Genomic DNA, 21,268 nt, shown 5'->3' with positions numbered 1-21,268 from the left:
ATGTGTGTGTGTGTGTGTGTGCGTGTGCGTGTGTGTGTGTGTTTGTGTGTGTGTGTGTGTGTGTGTGTGTGTGTGTGTGTGAGAGGGGCGGCCCGGCGGGGCCTTGTGTGAGTACGGCTCACGTGCAGAGACGCGAGGCGGCCGCCGCCATCACGCGGCTCTCGCCGCGTTCGTTCGTCCGGTAGGATCCCTCCCCTCTGGGCTGCGGAGCCTCTTCCACATGCTTCTGTCGGCACTCCGTTACACTGGGAAAGCTCCTGATATTAAAAGAACACGCCAACATTTTGGGAAATTAGCTTACCGTCTTCTCCAGAGAGTGAGACAAGAAGATAGATACCAGTTTCCTCTCTCTGCGTTCAGTAGAAAGCTATCTGGCTGCACTTTAGCCTAGCTTAGCACAATGAATGGAAGAGGACATGACCGGTTAGCCTTTGGGGGAGGTGTTAGTTGGACAATGCCTAGGCTAACCGGCACTGTCCGCTTCCATTCATTGTGCTAAGCTAGGCTAACATGCAGCCAGATAGCTTTCTACTGAACGCACAGAGAAGAAACTGGTATCTATCTTCTTGTCTCTCTCTCTGGAGAAAACAGTAGGCTAATTTCCCAAAATGTTGGCGTGATCCTTTAAAGCGTAACCATCTCTTCCACAATGCTGCTGCTGTTGCTGCTGCCACTGAGTCAGAATGGTGACCGGTGATGAGTCATGCGGAAACACTCCAGATAGAATTGGCCCGAGACAGACTGGAGAGATGTTTAACACTCAGTCAGCCGCACATCATTGTTCACCGATGCAGGGTAATTAATGTGCATTGACTGTTTTATGGTTTCATATTTTTTTTTTCCAATAATGAACTGAAGGACAGAAAGAAGCCCTCTTTGTTTTGTTTCCCAGTAAATAGGACGTCCTGCACTTCTAAGTGTTTCCAGTTTGGTTAATAATTTTTGGTGATGAGTATAGGACGGGTCTCCAATGGTCTCGACTACATTCTAATTTCAGCAAATAAGAGTAAGCGAGGCGTAGGTTCAGTCTGAACTGTCATGTGACTCTCGTGCCACTTTCCATCTTCGTTATTGTTCATGTGCGCATGTGGGTCAGTTCAGGAGTGTGACCGGTTCTGACCGGTTCACACTGAAATCTGACACATTCCAAGGCTCCTTCAAGTGCAGCCGAGAAATACTGCCTTCTTTTCCTGAGTTTGGAGGATCCATCTTACATTTACATTTACATTTACATTTAGTCATTTAGCTGACGCTTTTATCCAAAGCGACTTACATGTTCTGTACGACAAGCCATCAGGAAGGGCACAACTCTATCAGCTGAGCAACAATGTTCATCAAAGTGTTGAGTGCTACAGTGTAGGTTAGTTTATTAGGACAAGTGCATGACAGTAAGGTTAGTTAGTTATTTTTTTTTTTTTTTCAGATAATGGTTGAAGAAGTGCGTCTTTAAAAATATTGGACGTGTTTCGGCTGTCCTAACTGGGGTGGGTAGTTCATTCCACCATTGTGGGGCAAGGACTGAGAATAGGCGACTTCTCTTTGATGACCCTCCCGGAGCTTGGATAGGAGTAGGTCTGAGGCGGCCAGAAGATGCAGAGCGTAGGGGTCTTGAGGGTGTGTAGTTAGAGACCATTGACCGGAGGTAGGCGGGAGCGGTTCCCTTTGCCGCACGGTATGCTAGGTCGAGGGCCTTGAAGCGGATTCGTGCAGCAATGGGGAGCCAGTGCAGGTCCCTAAGAAGTGGGGTGACATGGGCCGACTTCGATAGGTTTGAGATCAGGCGGGCCGCTGCGTTCTGAATGAGTTGAAGAGGCTTAGTGGCAGTGGCCGGGAGGCCAGCGAGCAGTGCGTTGCAGTAGTCGAGGCGGGAGATGACTGTTGATTGGACGAGGAGTTGGGTGGCTTCTTTTGTCAGGAAGGGGCGGATCCTTCTGACGTTGCTCAGGAGGAATCGGCAGGTTCTGGTTGTCGCTGCGATGTGAGCAGAGAAGTTCAACTGGTCGTCGAGGACAACACCAAGGTTCTTGGCGGTCGGGGACGCGGTCACAGCTGCATTCTCGGCTGTGATGGAAAGGTCGGTCAGGGCGGAGGATTTGGCCGGCAGGTGGAGCAATTCTGTTTTGCTTAGGTTCAGTTTGAGGTGGTTGGTCGTCATCCAGGCGGAGATGTCGGACAGACAGGCCGAGATCCGCTCAGAGACGTGGATATCTGAGGGAGGGAAGGAGAGGAAGAGTTGAGTATCGTCGGCATAACAATGGTAGGAGAAGCCATGAGATGTGATAATGTTACCCAGTGATTTAGTGTAGAGAGAGAAGAGAAGGGGTCCTAAAACCGAGCCCTGGGGGACACCCGTCCGCAGGGGGCGGGTGGCCGACAGGGTCCCTCTCCATGACACTTGGTAGGAGCGGTCATTGAGGTATGATGACAGCCATGTCAGCGCAGAGCCAGCCACTCCCATTCCTGCGAGGGCCGCGAGGAGGATCTGGTGGTTGACTGTGTCGAAGGCTGCAGATAGATCTAGGAGAATCAGGACGGAGGAGAGGCGTTTCGCTTTTGCTAAGTGAAGTGCCTCTGTGACCGCAATGAGGGCTGTCTCTGTGGAGTGACCAGTCCTGAAGCCTGACTGATTAGGGTCTAGGAGGTCATTCTGTAAGAGATAAGCAGTAAGTTGGCTGGATACAGCACGTTCAAGTGTTTTAGAAAGGAAGGAGAGAAGAGAGACATGAGGGGCGTGACTCTGGCTTGTTTTAGGGAGGTGGGGACCACCCCCGAGTTGAGTGAGGAGTTGATGGTTGCAGTTAGGAATGGGAGGATGTCTGGTGCTATGGTCTGGAGGAGTGGGGAGGGTAGGTGGTCCAGCTGGCATGTAGTCGGACGGTTCGACGTTACCAGTGTCAGGGTCTCGGCTTCTGTAATGGGAGAGAAAGATGACAGAGTGAAGGATGAGGTTCTCGATTCAGCATTTGGAATGGGTGGGGGTTGGGAGAAGGAGCTGCGGATGTTCTCCACTTTTTCCTCAAAGAAGATCGCAAAGTCTTCGGCAGAGAAAGATGAGGGAGGGGGGGGGTGGGGGGGGGAGTGAGGAGGGAGGACATGGTAGCATGCAGTTTGCGTAGATTCTTGGCAGAGGCCTCGATCCTATGGTGAAAGAAAGAAGCTTTGGCATTAGTAATGGTTTTGGAGAATGTTAACAAGAGGTTGTGATATGTGTCGATGTCAGCAGTGAGGCGTGACTTTCTTTACTTCCTTTCAGCTGCTCTCAGGACCTGTCTTTGTTCTCTCACTGGATCTGTCAGCCATGGACTGGGTGGGGAACGGCGGGCAGGTTTCTCAACGAGGGGACAGAGCTTGTCGAAGGAGGTTGTAAGGGCTGAGAGGAGGGTGGAGGTTGCCATCTCTGCGGAGAGAGCAGAGAAGGTGTCACTCAAATGTAGAGCGGATAGTATGTCAGAGGAGAGGGTGGAGGGGGATAGGGAGGCCAGGTTGCGTCTGAGTGAGACGGTTTGAGTTGGGGTGAAGACCTTTTGGTTAAGCAAGGGGAGTTACCGTGGTGTTAATGATGCTGGAGTTACGGGAAAATATGAGATCCAAGGAGTTGCCTGCTTTGTGGGTGGGAGGCATGGCAGTGGGAGTCAGGTCAAACGATTGTAGGAGGGAGACTACTATGACTGACTGAGATGAGTCAGGCAGGTTGAAGTCGCCCAATAGAAGGAGAGGGGTACCATCTTCCGGTAAGGAGCTTAGAAGCATGTCCAGCTCATCTGTGAAGTGATCGAGCGGACCTGGAGGGCGGTAGAGTGTAACAATGGTGAGATTGAAAGGATTAGAGACAGATACTGCATGATATTCGAAAGAGGAGAGTGACAGTTCTGGGAGTGGTGTTAAGTTTGTAGCCCATGAAGGAGATGTCATGAGGCCAGTGCCTCCACCCCATCTGGAAGGTCGAGGTGTGTGAGTGAAGTTATAGTTTGTAGATAATGCTGCAGGTGTTGATGAGTTATTGGGGGTTATCCAGGTCTCAGTTAGAGCCAGGAGCTGCAGATTTTGACTATGGGCGTAGGCAGTAATGAAGTCAGCTTTCTTGACTGCTGATTGACAGTTCCATAAGCCTCCCCGTACTGTGACAGGTGTATTAGTGGCTGTAGGAGGGTAGGAGAGATTAGCCGGGTTGCTAGCAAACTGCCGTGGGTGGGTTGAATCGGTTCTGGATGAGCAGATTGTGGATATAGGTATGAGACACATTGTGGTGTCAAGGGTGGCAGGGAGGAAGTAGAGAAGTAGCAGAGTGGGAGGGAAAGGGAGGTTTTTTAGAGTGGAGTGTAAGATAGGATTATGCTGTCCTCGGTGGATAACTCCAGGAAAACTCCTCTTTGTCCCTCTTCTTACGCGAGGGCTTCCCCAATTTTGGCACCAAGAGGGTTCCTCCTTCCAGTCTCCTTGACCAGACCGTCTCATTACCCCCAGTCATCCCTGTAGACCAGACCGTCTCATTTAACAACCCCAGTCTCCTCCGTAGACCAGACCGTCTCATTTAACAACCCCAGTTTCCTCCGTAGACCAGACAGTCTCATTTAACAACCCCAGTCTCCTCTGTAGACCAGACCGTCTCATTTAACAACCCCAGTCTCCTCTGTAGACCAGACCGTCTCATTTAACAACCCAGTCTCCTCAACCAGACCGTCTCATTTAACAACCCAGTCTCTTCAACCAGATTGTCTCATTTAACAGCACTCAATTTGACCATAGCGGTCTACAAAGGACACGCCCTGATCTATGAAGGACACACCTTTGTAGACCGCGTCCTTCGAAGGCTACAACCCCCGAATTGAGACACAGCTTGTATCTAGAAAGGGATACATTAGACTTTGAAGTCTGTTCATTTTGAATGAAAAAAACCCTTGTTCTTTCTCTTTACAGGTGTATTCAGTTTAATGAGCTTAGCTCAGTTGCGAATAGATTCACTATTTATTCCGTTTGGGAATATCCAGATATACACAGACTTGGCTAACAGGAGGAGCATGTTCAGTGCTAGGCTCACACTACCCAAATGCAGCACTGAACGGCACAGGAAGTCCTTCATTCCAACAGCCATCAGACTATATAATGCATCACTGTGCCTCACTGCATCACTGAGCACAGAGCGGCAGCTCATTAGTGGCAGGAGGACGCGACTAGCGGCCTCCAGGCTCCACAACAGGGGGCAGCGACGGCTGCCAGACATAGATCTAGGTCTTATTGGAACCCAAGGAGGACAATACACTATCTAAAGCATACTGCACCTTATGACACTGTGAATAATGGAATATATATTTCATATTTCATTTAGTTAGATTTAAATTATAATTATATTGACCAAATTGTTTACCCCATGCTCAGTATGCTCAGTATATTCTTACTGTATTTATTTCTGTATATTTTATTTCATTTCATTTTATCCTATTTTATTCTACTCTACTCTTATCCTAGGCAACTTGATTTGATTTGTGTTATCATTTTAAATTGTGACCTGTCCTGTCTAAATGTTTAAATGTTGAGCGATTTGCAGTGTCTAATTTCCCACGGGATAATAAAAGTATTTCTATTCTATTCTATCTATTCTATCCATACTTTTTTTTTTTATCATGTCGTAGTTCAGCTAAAGGGAACGAAGACAACAGCAGAAGTGGGGCGTACCAGGTGAACTGGCAGATGATATTCTCCAGGATCATTTGATTCAGGGCCCAGCCACATCGATCCATCACAGAACCAGAGATAAAACCCAAAGAAGGCATTACTGTCCATCGGATGGGTCTTAATTAAATTAGAACCTAACGTAATTGTGTCTTTGCGGAGAAACAGGTGACGTATCCGTCTGTTAAAAAAAGTTCATCCTCTCCTAACCTTTCCGTCCGTCACAGCCCCCCCCCCCCCCCCCCCCCCCCCCGTCCGAGGAACCCCCCCCCTTGTTGAAAAATTATTAAAAACAAGACAGACGGATCGATGCGGCCGAGATGTTATGTTAACACTTTCTCCGCCAAGGACGCCTAAACTCGTCATTGCTCGCCATGCTCATTCTGCCAATGACGCCGTAACACGTCATTGAGATCAATATTTAAAAAATCTGTGATCACAATCATATTTCTCCCCCGGAGACTTGAGATCTACTGTTGATCCCCTCTCAACTCTCCAACGGTTCAAGAGCGCCATCTGGTGGCCGATCAGCGGATCGCCCAAACCGGAAACCGGAAACGGAAACTGGTGCTCATCCAAATTCGGTCCGATCACTCGCTATAGGTCCCGGGACTCGAGCGTGACACAATGGATAGTGATCCGGGAGATGGATCGCATATTTCAACATCCCATAATAGGAACATTTTTGCTCCACGCTCATCGCCCAACGCTACGAGGAAGCTGCGGTGAGTTTCAGCGTTTTTTTTACAGTGTTCGATACAAACTGCTCTAATGATCATATCACCCACACTAGATGAATCATCTAACGTTGGCCACGGAATTATAAACGCCCCCCCCCCCCCCCCCCCCCATCCGGTCAACATCAGATGATAAGTAGTAACTTCTAGAAGCACGTCCATTTGAATTTTTTTATCTCGCGCCGATCGCTATCAAACTGTAGTTGATCATCAATATAATGCATTTAGGGCTATAAATCACGTTCTGCAGAATGCTGCAGAAAACGATAAAAACATATTTATACTTTAGACCGTATTTTAGTATGAATATGTGAATGAAAAAGTATAACGTTCCTACATCCTGAACGATAGATAATTGACGTTGAATGGGCCATAGTAATGTCAATTTAGCAATACAATTTAAAAAGTTATAGCCCTGCAAAGAAGGGGAACTTCTCCATAGACAAATAGAGCTGGCAGAGGATGATATAATGATGTACATAAGCCTGGCGGAGAAAGTGTTAATGCCAGGACGTTACTCCACGAGGGCTTATCGAACTGCTTTCAATTACACCATATATTTCAATCAATGTCTTGTTGCCCTCGAAACAGCGGCGCCTCTCAGGCAGATTGAACGCGTGCGCCAAGGACCATTCATCCAGATCATGCAGAGCGGACCGCCGGAGATCTCGCCAATTTGGCTTCGGTATTGATAACGATTGGAATTATTGTCACGCTGTGGTTATGAGGTTTGTCCTGACTTGTACCCCCTGAAGAGTGATTCGATTAGAGAGAGAGAGAGAGAGAGAGAGAGAGAGAGAGAGAGAGAGAGAGAGAGAGAGAGAGAGAGAGAGAGAGAGAGACTGAGACTTGTAGGGGCTGCTGTGCAGAGAATGTCCACCTTGAAGACCGAAATGCAATATTGTCTTCACGTTTAGGATTAACCATTTCAATATGTCACAGTTCACATTATACAATACAGAGTATATAAAATACAGAGTACATAAAATACAGAGTATATACAATACAGAATATACAATAAAGAATATATACAATACAGAATATATACAGTACAGAGTATATACAATACAGAATATACACAATACAGAGTATATACAATGCAGAATATATACAATGCAGAGTATATACAATACAGAGTATATACAATGCAGAATATACACAATACAGAGTATATACAATACAGAGTATATACAATGCAGAATATATACAATAGAGAGTATATACATATACATTGTCATAGTGACGCTGCACAGCTGCACCCCTATACCGTAGTTCAGGGAAAGCCCTAGTCTATGTATAACAAACAGCAGTGCTGGTGCATTGTCAAGTGACGCTGCACAGCTGCACCCCTATACCGTAGTTCAGGGAAAGCCCTAGTCTATGTATAACAAACAGCAGTAACTCTACTTGCCAGGGTTATTATATAATCACCATGTTAACAGATGTCTGTGCCAGGGGGACCGTGTCCCTGCCGCCTGTTAGCTCTTCAATACGTGAGGCTTCATCTGCAGGCCGCTTGTCTCTCCACTCTGGTGTCAACGTGGGCTTGACCCCAGCGCAGCGGGGGAGTCGCCAAGACAGAGTGTCTGGTTTAGAGTGTCTGGTTTAGTGTCTGATTTAGAGTGTCTGATTTAGAGTGTCTGGTTTAGAGTGTCTGATTTAGAGTGTCTAGGTTAGAGTGTCTGATTTAGAGTGTCTGATTTAGAGTGTCTAGTTTAGAGTGTGCTTGTTTAGAGTGTCTGATTTAGAGTGTTTGATTTAGAGTGTTTGATTTAGAGTGTCTGATTTAAAGTGTCTGATTTAGAGTGTCTGATTTAGAGTGTCTGGTTTAGAGTGTGCTTGTTTAGAGTGTCTGATTTAGAGTGTTTGATTTAGAGTGTCTGATTTAGAGTCTCTGATTTAGAGTGTCTGGTTTAGAGTGTCTGATTTAGAGTGTCTGATTTAGAGTGTCTGATTTAGAATGTCTGGTTTAGAGTGTGCTTGTTTAGAGTGTCTGATTTAGAGTGTTTGATTTAGAGTGTTTGATTTAGAGTGTCTGATTTAAAGTGTCTGATTTAGAGTGTCTGATTTAGAGTGTCTGCTTTAGAGTGTGCTTGTTTAGAGTGTCTGATTTAGAGTGTTTGATTTAGAGTGTCTGATTTAGAGTGTCTGGTTTAGAGTGTTTGATTTAGAGTGTCTGATTTAGAGTGTCTGGTTTAGAATGTCTGATTTAGAGTGTTTGATTTAGAGTCTCTGATTTAGAGTGTCTGATTTAGAGTGTCTGATTTAGAGTCTCTGATTTAGAGTGTATGATTTAAAGTGTCTGGTTTAGAGTGTCTGATTTAGAGTGTCTGGTTTAGAGTGTCTGGTTTAGAGTGTCTGATTTAGAGTGTCTGGTTTAGAGTGTCTGATTTAGAGTGTCTGGTTTAGAGTGTGCTTGTTTAGAGTGTCTGATTTAGAGTGTTTGATTTAGAGTGTCTGATTTAGAGTGTCTGGTTTAGAGTGTTTGATTTAGAGCAGTGGTGCCCAACCAGTCGATTGCGATCGACAGGTAGATCGCGGGCTGATTTAAAGTAGATCTCGATTAATAAAATTAGATTATTACATTTTTTATTTTTATTTTTTTGCAAAATCAACTCTGCCTCTCCTTGTTAACACTTTGGTCGCCGGCCAGAAATCCGGAAATGACTGTGCATTGCCAGGATTCCTGGGCGATTTTAGCATATCTCATGATCTTAGCGGAGCTATTTCTATATTTTATATTATAACTATGGGGAAATGGTTTGGCTCATTTGACGATGACGAGTTGATGTACACTATGAAAAAAAACGTTTGATTCTGCATGTCTTCGTTCGTTCACAAGTTAAAAAAAGGTAAATAAAGGTAAAAATCCAGGTGGATTCTTTAGAAAGGGAGTTACAAGCCTTTTTATGAGAGGTGCGCCCCCCGGTGCTGCTGCTTGAAACAGACGAGAAGATGGGCGGGGGGGGGGGGGTGATAATAGTTACTGAACGTGTTATAAAGCAATTTAGACTGGGATGGATGGATGGATGGTTTGTTTGATAGATTGTTTTATTGTTTGATTGATTGAATGTTTGTTTGATTGATTGAATGTTTGATGGTTTGTTTGATAGATTGTTTTATTGTTTGATTGATTGAATGTTTGATGGTTTGTTTGATAGATTGTTTTATTGTTTGATTGATTGAATGTTTGATGGTTTGTTTAATAGATTGTTTTATTGTTTGATTGATTGAATGTTTGATGGTTTGTTTGATAGATTGTTTTATTGTTTGATTGATTGAATGTTTGATGGTTTGTTTGATAGATTGTTTTATTGTTTGATTGATTGAATGTTTGATGGTTTGTTTGATAGATTTTTTATTGTTTGATTGATTGAATGTTTGATGGTTTGTTTCATAGATTGTTTTATTGTTTGATTGATTGAATGTTTGATGGTTTGTTTGATAGAATGTTTGATGGTTTGTTTGATAGATTGTTTTATTGTTTGATTGATTGAATGTTTGATGGTTTGTTTGATAGATTGTTTTATTGTTTGATTGATTGAATGTTTGATGGTTTGTTTGATAGATTGTTTTATTGTTTGATTGATTGCATGTTTGATGGTTTGTTTGATAGATTGTTTTATTGTTTGATTGATTGAATGTTTGTTTGATTGAATGTTTGATGGTTTATTTGATAGATTGTTTTATTGTTTGAATGTTTGATGGTTTGTTTGATAGATTGTTTTATTGTTTGATTGATTGAATGTTTGTTTGATTGATTGAATGTTTGATGGTTTGTTTGATATATTGTTTTATTGTTTGATGGTTTGTTTGATAGATTGTTTTGTTTTATTGATTTAATGTGTGTTTGATTGATTGAATGTTTGATGGTTTGTTTGATAGATTGTTTTATTGTTTGATTGATTTATTGTTTGATTGTTTGATTGACAGTCCGACTGACAAACTTGAAATGCAGTAATACTATTATATCGATCAGGTGGGAATATATTGTATTGATCAGGTTAGTAGATATTGTACCGATCAGGTATTATAGATCATGTGCATGCAATAAACTAAAAAAAAAACATTTTAACTGTTTCTCATTCATGTACTGTGCATAATCTGCTCCCGTGTTGTAGACACTGTGTTGCTCTGTACCTACCTGTTTTCCAATTTATTCGTCCATACATGATAAACACATTCATAAAGTAATAATAGCTTGTATTGATAATATATCAATTAGTTTCACTTGGAAATACTACTACCTTATCAACCACCATGCCTGGCGCTAACGAACAAGTAAGTTATAACTACTGGTGTAGGTCCAGAAAACATTATTATAAAATACAGAATACTTTACAATGCAGAAAACTTGAAACTTTGATGAAATGAACATTTTTATTTCAAAATATGTTCAATAAACTGGGTGACAGTCATCAGTACCAACCATTGTTGCTGTGCATTAGACACATATGCTGGTAACATTCACAGTATAAAATTATGGTAATTTACCAAGACAATACCTTATAAAAAGTGAACACTGGCTGATGATAACCAACCATTGTTTCAGTGCATTTAGAAGTTTGCTGGTAACATTCACAGTATAGGATTATGGTAATTTACCAAGACAATACCTTATAAAAAGTGAACACTGGCTGATGATAACCAACCATTGTTTCAGTGCATTTAGAAGTTTGCTGGTAACATTCACAGTATAGGATTATGGTAATTTACCAAGACAATACCTTATAAAAAGTGAACACTGGAGGATAACCAACCATTGTTTCAGTGCATTTAGAAGTTTGCTGGTAACATTCACAGTACAGGCACGTCACATGATCAACTACAGGGCATATCTTACTTGGTCTCTCGCATCGATGACTGCATTGTCCATTGATAAATGGATGAAGCGCCAGATGATCTGTGGACCAAAAAATATCCAATACATGCTTCCAAAGTATATAAATAAGAGGCCAATGGACTGCATTAGAAAAGTGTGGTATGTTACCTACAGTATATACTTTTATAAACTGGGTGACTGTCAGCAACCATTGGTTCTGTGCAAACGGTAAAAATGAGGGGGGAAAAAGATAAATAAAAAAATAAACTATATACACACACAATGCAAATGATGAATGGAGTCGACACAGCTAGATCGCTAACATAACGTCTCATCTGCAAGTGGTCCAAACATGCCTATGCAATATCGACAACCGTGGCCCAAATACATGTGTTCAACGCATTTGTCTTGTACAGAAAACAGTGCAACTACCCATACACTATACTATACTATACTATACTATACTATACTATACTATACTATACTATACTATACTATACTACTCTCAGCTAGCTATACTATGTACCGGAGTGGTACACATGGTTCTGTCTGTATCACACAATGATGGATTATTTAGAAGTAATCTGTACTTCTGTGTGCCGGATTATTTAGAAGTAGTCTGTACTTCTGTATGACAACTAATAAAGAAACTATTTAGAGAAATCCCTCTTTGTGTGGTACAGAGTGAAGCATTTTTCACGATGCAGGGGGACTTTGCACAATGTGCAAAAATATCTGGTCTCACTCCTGAGGCCACGCCTACTGCAGACCCGACATTTCCTACACGGTAGCTTTTGCTTGGGGGTGGCTTTGTATGCAACCATTACATGCTTCCCAAAGCCACCCACTAATCTGCTCTGCGGGTCCCCCGGTGGGGCCCTAGGGTCGCGCTTCCCATCACGCCCCACCTGCTCAGCCCCTGCCTCCTCCTCACCCCCACCCCCTGCCTCCTCCTCACCCCCACCCCCTGCCTCCGCCTCCATCTCCGCTGTCACCCCAGGAATCTTAAACTCCTGACCCCCTGTGTAGGTCCGCGCCACAGCCCTGGTGAACCGGAAGAGGTTGTAATAATGCCCTTGTGGATGCCTGGTTTTGTACAAGACAAAAGCGTTGAACATACATATTTGGATCAGATACATCACAAACTTTTTGGTCCACTTTCCAGTCTTACGTTCAGCCGGATAGTACGAGATGTTTTGATCCAGCTGGTCGACGCCGTTCATGAATTTATTGTACGACATGATGGATGACGGCTTGAGCATCTCCACCCTCAGTGCTTTGCCCTTCTTCTGCTTCTCCCACACTCTTGCAGTTTCCATGGTGTCCTTGTGGTAGCTGCTGATGGTCTTCATGATCCTCTTATCGCGCCATGCCACGATCAGGACCTGCTTATTGTTGACCGCAATGCGCTCCCCCTTACCGATGTCAGCTTTGGTCAGGTGCTTGATGATGGCTGGCTCCCCCCGGTGCTTCCTGAGGGTACCACAGACGTCGGTCCTCAACTGTCGGAGCCTGGCGGACATATGTACACTGTTGTAAAAATTATCCATAAACAGCGTATAACCGGCCCCAGACAAACGTCCAAGCAGACCGACGACCGTGTCCCCCAGGTTCGCGCCATCCCGGCAATATGGCTTGAATGCAAAGCAATATCCTGTGCGTGATTCGCACAGGAAGTACGACATGATGCCATACCGGGTTGGCTTGTTGGGGTTGTAGACCCGGAAAGTCAGGCGGCCTCGCCATGCCATCATCCCCTCGTCAATGGCGAGCTCACGTTCGGGTTGGTACAGTTCCTTGCACCTCGCGTTGACATGGTCGACTACAGGGCGTACCTTACACAATTTGTCTCTAACATCCAGGGATGTATTGTCCGCAAAATGGAGGAATCGCCAGATCAACTCATACCGGTTGCGTGGCATGGTGTCTGAGTAGTATGGTGTGAACATCATATCGTCAGTGGTCCACATCATGTCCACGCGAGGCTTCCAAAGGACACTGCTCAGGAAATTGAGTCCAAGGAACTTCTTCAGCTCCTTCAATGTGAGGGCCGTCCAATGCAGTGCCCTGCTACTGGTTAGCGTGGGGTCCAGCCGGGCAATGCACTGATCAGCGTAGAGGTTGGTCTGGGCAACAATGGCATTGAGAAAAGCATCCGTCAGGAACAGATCTAGCCATTTTGCAGGCCGGTACGATTTCAGTGCCGCGGCGTCCTGGAGCAACCCCGGTTGGGCTGTGAAGGGGATCCTGTGAGGCACCCAGCCCTCACGAGACCAGGCATTCTCCTGTTCCTAACGGATCGCAGACCTGCTCTTCGCTCCACGACCTGTCAATTATACAAATATACTATAACACCCCTACTGTAGACAAACATTCATATGCCACGTAGTTACAAACTGTGTGTGAGTGAATGAGTGAGTGTGTGTGGGGTTCAGATGTCAGAGCTGGACGTGGTGTGGGGTTCAGAGGTCAGAGCTGGAAGTGGTGTGCAGAGTGAGGCCAACTTACCGCGCTTAGATGTGCGTTTCCGCCCTGCAACGGGTTCCGGCATGTCCCGACTAGCATCCAGTTCTAGAATCACATGATGTAATACATTACACTAGGGCAACGTATTGTCATTTTATTTACATGATATATATATATATAGCATTATGTGTTATATTTTATGTACAATTACCTGCAGGAGTAGACTGTGATGCTATGTCGTTGCCAGTCTCTGTGTCACTCTCTGCGGAGTCTGTGCCAGAATCTGAATTGGATTAAATTCATTCAGTAAGTCTCATAAAACACAATAGTAATACATTTACATACATGAATGTAGTTAGTACATACCCAAGTATGTTGGTGTACCATCGCCTGACTCTGTGTCGGATCCTGTAATGAACACAAAATAAATCAGCGGCCATTGTACATCAAAGCATGTACATGTGTGTGTGTGTGTGTGTGTGTGTGTGTGTGTGTGTGTGTGTGTGTGTGTGTGTGTGTGTGTGTGTGTGTGTGTGTGTGTGTGTGTGTGTGTGTGTGATATGCAGGCATTGATGCAGTGATCTGCTTATTTGATTTGGATGTTATTTCCATTATTTTATTCATGCATGTTCAAATCGATACATACAGGCTAAGCTACATTATTGGATATGCATAGAGGCCTCGCCATGTGCTGGGAAGTTCAAAGGGGTTGGGGGAGTGTTCATGGCTTTGATCTTATAGGCCTTGTCCATGGCTTTGAGTGTGTGTGTGTGTGTGTGTGTGTGTGTGTGTGTGTGTGTGTGTGTGTCACACACACACACACACACACACGCACAAGCCCTTGTAAAAAAAAAAAAAAAGGAGGGCATGCCCTCCATCTCACACTTCAAACAGGCCTACAAACAACATCTGATGCTATAAAACCTCTGCACTCACTGTGTATAGCATTTAGCACAGTCCCAATAGCATTGATTACTACAGCACACACACACACACACGCACAAGCCCTTGTAAAAAAAAAAGGAGGGCATGCCCTCCATCTCACACTTCAAACAGGCCTACAAACAACATCTGATGCTAGAAAACCTCTGCACTCACTGTGTATAGCATTTAGCACAGTCCCAATAGCATTGATTACTACAGCACACACACACACACACACAAAGCCATGGACAAGGCCTATAAGATCAAAGCCATGAACACTCCTCCAACCCCTTTGAACTTCCCAGCACATGGCGAGGCCTCTATGCATATCCAATAATGTAGCTTAGCCTGTATGTATCGATTTGAACATGCATGAATAAAATAATGGAAATAACATCCAAATCAAATAAGCAGATCACTGCATCAATGCCTGCATATCACACACACACACACACACACACACACACACACACACACACACACACACACACACACTCAACGCCATGGACAAGGCCTATAATATGCATATCCAAATGATGTAACTGTATCGATTTGAACATGCATGTAAACACACAATATTCACATTGCATTAGTCAACATGACTTACCCTTCTCCCCTCGACCACCACGACCACCACCACCATGCCCCCCGTCGGACTCGTGAGATTAATCAGATCCATAGTATCTCCGACCAAGATCAATGTCCTCGTCAGATGACTCCCGATCTATAATGAATGCATACCGGCGTTGGTTGGCGAACTAACGTTACATATTCACAGTATACAATGAATCAATTAGCGTTAGGTAAATCATCATCAAAATATACACGTTTCACACACACACAATCACATATACACGACCTTACCTGGTGGTTTCCAATCGGCGCTGCAGTCAGATTCATGCACAGTTGAATCGCTGTCCGATGAGGCTGAAGAAGATATCAGCACAGCCACCTTCCTCTTCCTCGAACTGCGACGGGGAGATACGCTCCCGGTCCCGGGGCGAGACACGTCGCTGGGCCCAGCGGCGGTCTCACGGCTCTCCCCGGTCGGAGCTACCAAAGGACCGGTCGTTGGTGCTGCTGCTGCTGCAACGGCGGGTCCAAATGCCAGCTTGGTTTGAACAAACCGATCCGACGTCGGCCTGTCCCCACGCTTACCTACACTACGTCTCCTCATACTGATCTAAATGGAACTACTAACTGATCAAACTACTATTACTACTACTACAATATACTAACTAAACTGCACACTAATCCCTCACAAAAGTACTACTAGTTAGCACGACTAAGTACTTCTAAAGCACAGCTGAAACCTTACAATTATTCTGATACTACCACTATACTGTATAAAACTATAAATATAGACTATAGGCTGATCTCAATACAAATATCTCTCTCTCAATCTCTCTCTCTCTATCTCTCTATCTATCTCTCTCTCTCTCTCTCCCCTACAATACCTCGTCGATTCTGGGACGCCGCAAACTTTTATACCTGTGGTCAGGTATGCTGGCCAATCAAATGCCAGCTTCATTGTAGGGTGCAATATTCATTCTCTTGTGATACAGTGTTAGAAAATAGGGGGACACTGCCACCTAGTGTAATTTGAGAGGAACTGCAGTTTCCGGTCCAAACTCACTGCCAAAAGCTCCGCGGTGAAGTTCAGACTGGGAAAATCGGAAAAAGATGTAAACAGATCAAAGACGAGTTACGGCGTCTTCGGCAGAATGAGCATGGCGAGCAAAGACGAGTTCCGGCGTTTTTGGCGATTAAAGTGTTAACTACAACAAGCAATGCTGTTTGTTATTTAAGATGAGGTCGGACTCGGCACTGACAGATTTGTGTTCATTATTCTGCTTTTATAAAGCCTCAAATGACGGCTTACAATATACAATTTTGGCTGGTAGCTCTCGGCTAGGTGGTAAATTAAAAAGTAGATATTGGTTCAAAAAAGGTTGGGCACCCCTAATTTAGAGTGTCTGATTTAGAGTGTCTGGTTTAGAATGTCTGATTTAGAGTGTCTGATTTAGAGTATCTGATTTAGAGTGTCTGATTTAGAGTCTCTGATTTAGAGTGTCTGATTTAGAGTGTCTGATTTAAAGTGTCTGATTTAGAGTGTCTGATTTAGAGTGTCTTGTTTAGAGTGTGCTTGTTTAGAGTGTCTGATTTAGAGTGTTTGATTTAGAGTGTCTGATTTAGAGTGTCTGGTTTAGAGTGTTTGATTTAGAGTGTCTGATTTAGAGTGTCTGGTTTAGAGTGTGCTTGTTTAGAGTGTCTGATTTAGAGTGTTTGATTTAGAGTGTCTGATTTAGAGTGTCTGGTTTAGAGTGTCTGATTTAGAGTGTCTAGGTTAGAGTGTCTGATTTAGAGTGTCTGATTTAAAGTGTCTGATTTAGAGTGTCTGATTTAGAGTGTCTGGTTTAGAGTGTCTGATTTAGAGTGTCTGGTTTAGAGTGTCTGATTTAGAGTGTTTGATTTAGAGTGTCTGATTTAGAGTGTCTGGTTTAGAGTGTCTCGTTTAGAGTGTCTGATTTAGAGTGTCTATGTTAGTGTGTGATTTAGAGTGTCTGGTTTAGAGTGTCTGATTTAGAGTGTCTAGGTTAGAGTGTCTGATTTAGAGTGTCTGATTTAAAGTGTCTGATTTAGAGTGTCTGATTTAGAGTGTCTGGTTTAGAGTGTCTGATTTAGAGTGTCTGGTTTAGAGTGTCTGATTTAGAGTGTTTGATTTAGAGTGTCTGATTTAGAGTGTCTGGTTTAGAGTGTCTCGTTTAGAGTGTCTGATTTAGAGTGTCTATGTTAGTGTGTGATTTAGAGTGTCTGGTTTAGAGTGTCTGATTTAGAGTATCTGGTTTAGAGTGTCTGATTTAGAGTGTTTGATTTAGAGTGTCTGATTTAGAGTGTCTGGTTTAGAGTATCTGGTTTAGAGTGTCTAGGTTAGTGTGTGATTTAGAGTGTCTGGTTTAGAGTGTTTGATTTAGAGTGTCTGATTTAGAGTGTCTGGTTTAGAGTGTCTGGTTTAAAGTGTTTGAGAGTGTCTGATTTAGAGTTTCTGGTTTAGAGGACTGCTGAAGAAAGTCATTAGCCTAGCGACAGGAAGTCTAGTCTTTTCACTGTTGCTATCGCCAACGGAAGCACACCTGAACGCACCAACCAAAGTAGATTTGCAGAAAGAGATCTGTATAATGAAAAGTATAACTTATCAGGGGTGACAGTGACTGAAGAAGTAGAGCGGTCGTCTGGTAATCGGAAGGTTCCTGGTTCGATTCCCGCTCTTCCCGGGCAGCGTGTCGAAGTGTCTTTGAGCGAGACACTTAACCCCTAACTGCTCCTTGCATGGTCGCTGTTATGTTGAGACAATGAACACACGACCGTGTAGTTTCATAACTTTATTCGACTGACGTTTACGTTACATAACACAACCCTTCCTGGAGCACTACCCACGCCCCTCTTAAAGGCACAGTAGCCTACAGTGTAACAGCTAGTGTGTCACAACCTACACGTAGCATAACAGGGCATAACAGTCGCCTCCGCCGTCGGTGTGTGAATGCGTGAGTGAACGGGTCAAATGTGAGGAACAAAATGTAAAGCGCTTTGGATAAAAAGCTGTTATATAAATGACTCCATGTAACAACCCATCATCTACATTCATTGCACACATTTCCACATGCACACACTCACTTTTAAACAAACACTCACCTTAACACTCACTTTAGAAACTTTAACACTACATTATATGTATCTATAGATCTGCACTACATTCATACCTCATTTGCAATTGCACCTTAGCTCAACGTTTTGTACCTAATTTTCCACATTGTACCTCACTGTTTACAAATTTTTACTCACTGTACTTAGACTGTACCTAGGTTGTACTTTAGATTGTATATTGTACTGTATATTGTATATATGTATATTGTATATTCCTCTTTACTTACTTTTTTGTACTTACTTTTTACTTTCTTACTTACTTTTTTTTATAAATTTGTTCTGTATGAAGCACACTCACAGGGGCTCATACAAAACCAAACATTTCACAGTAAAGTACGTGTATTTTGCACCATTTACCATTACCATTTAAATGCACCATTTACCATTTTTACCAACACTCTGTCCAGACCACCACCCTGATCGGCCTCCTGAAGACGGCCCGCCTCCTGCGGCTGGTGCGTGTGGCCCGGAAGCTGGACCGCTACTCGGAGTACGGCGCCGCCGTCCTGATGCTGCTCATGTGCATCTTCGCCCTCATCGCCCACTGGCTGGCCTGCATCTGGTACGCCATCGGCAACGTGGAGAAGCCCTACCTAGAGCACAAGATCGGCTGGCTGGACAACCTGGGCGTGTCGATTGGCAAGCGGTACAACTATAGCGACCCCGGCTCCGGGCCATCCATCAAGGACAAGTATGTGACGGCGCTGTACTTCACCTTCAGCAGCCTCACCAGTGTGGGCTTCGGGAACGTCTCGCCCAACACCAACTCGGAGAAGATCTTCTCCATCTGCGTCATGCTGATTGGCTGTGAGTGTGTTTACCCGCCGTCTGTTATTTTTTATTTTTATTTTATTTAACCTTTATTTACCCAGGGTAGGTTCGCTGAGCACAGATGCTCTTTTTCAGCTACGCCCTGCTTCACATTCACACAGTTCCATTCACACCTGGGAGCTGCCCAGTACAACCACAGTCTGACACTGTTGGCCACTGAGCAACTCCACTGGAGCAGTTGGGGGGTTAGTGCCTTGGTCAAGGGCAAATCAGCGGTTGGTGTTAAGGGTATGGGAGAGAGTTATTCATTCACTTCCCCAGCCTAGATTTTTCCTGCCGGTCCGGCGGATCGAACCAGAGACCTTCCGGTCACAAACCCGCTTCTCTAACCTTTAGGCCACCGTCTAAAGGGTCTAGACCAGGGGTCTCAAACTCGCGGTAAGCCAATTGCGGCCCGCTGGATGATATTTTGTGGCCCCTTACTTGACATCAAAGTTTAGTGTTAGTGCGGCCCGCACGGAACTTTTTGCCGAGTCGTTGCGCGAGTTGGAAGTTTTATTTATTTTATCACTTGTAGGCTACCATAGCGCAGGCTCATGACAGCAACGTTATGTTAGTGACTTGGTTGAAACGTGATTCCGGAGTGATACCAAGTAAAGTGGAAGGCAAATGCATCCTCGCTATCTCCTCTGCAAGCAGTGCTCTGCATGTCCGGCTGCACTGCCACTGTCTGTGTCTGTGTACTCTGCTCTGGTCCAATCACATTCAGCGTCCCGTCAGCGTGAACACTTTAGGCAACCAACTTGCCCTTCCGCGTTTCTCTGATTGGCCGAGCGCCTTCCGCGTTTCTCTGATTGGCTGAGCGCGGCTCCCCCTTAAGCTCCAGGAGAGAGGAGAGAGGCTGAAAACCCGCAGTTCTTGCCTGACTGATGGGAGCCGAATCCCGGATCCGATTTTTCTGATGAATACCCCCAAAACATGGAGGTCCCGAACGCATGGAAGTATTGATTGCGCCGTAACGAATCATTAAAAAAATATACCGTTAACACTTTAAGTGCCGAAAACGTGTTTAGGCGTCTTTCCTAGCCATGCTAAAGTTGCCGAGGACGCCCTAACTCGTCTTTAATATCAATATTTCAAAAATCTGTGATCGAAATCATATTTTTCCTCCGCAGCCCTGAGACACAGTGCTGGCCTCCTCTCAACCCTCTAGCGGTTCAAGAGCGCCATCTGGTGGCCGATCGGCAGAAGCGCCAAACAGGAAGTCATGTGGATGAAGTGGTGATCACCCATATTACTTCCGGCCACTCTCTATAGCTCCCGCGACTCCATCTTGAAACACTCGATAATAGATCGCTCGCCCTAACTCAATAAACAACGTTATTTGGACGTATATACTATTATACAACCTGGAAATGGACCGGGTATTTCGACATCCCATAATGGAAAACTGTCTACCCCACGCTGATCGCCCAACAGCCCGCGGAGACTGGGGTGAGTTTTTTAGCGTGTAGTATTACCGTGTTCGACACTAACTGCTATGATGAACATTTGACCCACATTAGATGAATGGTATAACGTTGCCCACGGAATTATAAACGATCCCCCGCCCATCCGGTCATCATCAGATGATACGTAGAAACTTCTAGAAGCACGTCCATTTGAAATTTTTCATCTGGCACCGATCGCTACCAAACTGTATTTGATCATCAATATAATGCATTTGGGGCTATAAATCATGTTCTGGAGAAACTATTGCTATTTTTGTATTAGTTTGTCATGACAAACCAATTACATAATCCAACATATGTGTAAAGGCACAACATATTCCAGTTAACGGTATATTTTTTTAATGATTCGTTACGGCGCAATCAATACTTCCATGCGTTCGGGACCTCCATGTCTGCGAATCAGATGCAGAGTAGGGCGGGTCTTCACGGAATGCGTGTCGTCTCTTTCAGTCCGAGTCAGAGCAGAGAGTTGACAGCGCATCTACAGTACCCTCGTTCCCAGTTTTATCTCTGTAAGATAAATGTAGCTAGTAGCCTAGTTTTGCCAGCAGGCAGCCAGCAGAAAAATATGGCATGTTCAAAGATGGCCAGTAAAAGAAAAGTCGACTGCAATTCAAAGGTGAATGGACTGAAAAATATGCGTTCATCCTGAGTCCCAGCAC

The 21,268-nt window shown here is 44.4% G+C and overlaps 1 protein-coding gene across 1 annotated transcript in view; it reads left to right on the top strand.

Moving 5' to 3' along the window:
* The window catches only part of kcnh7 (potassium voltage-gated channel subfamily H member 7), a gene marked incomplete at both ends in the record, with an annotated part of 441,898 nt that overhangs the window by 307,650 nt on the left and 112,980 nt on the right, over positions 1 to 21,268 (top strand). The window contains one exon of the mRNA XM_084311424.1: positions 18,732 to 19,131. Within this exon, the coding sequence (XP_084167550.1) occupies positions 18,732 to 19,131 (400 nt within the window). The remainder of the gene's footprint in view (positions 1 to 18,731; positions 19,132 to 21,268) is intronic.

This window comes from Notolepis coatsorum (genome assembly GCF_963971535.1).
Source record: "Notolepis coatsorum genome assembly, chromosome: 3".
NCBI classification, from domain to species: Eukaryota; Metazoa; Chordata; class Actinopteri; order Aulopiformes; family Paralepididae; genus Notolepis; species Notolepis coatsorum.
Note: the sequence above shows the minus strand (reverse complement) of the source record. Positions and strands in the feature narration are given on the sequence as shown.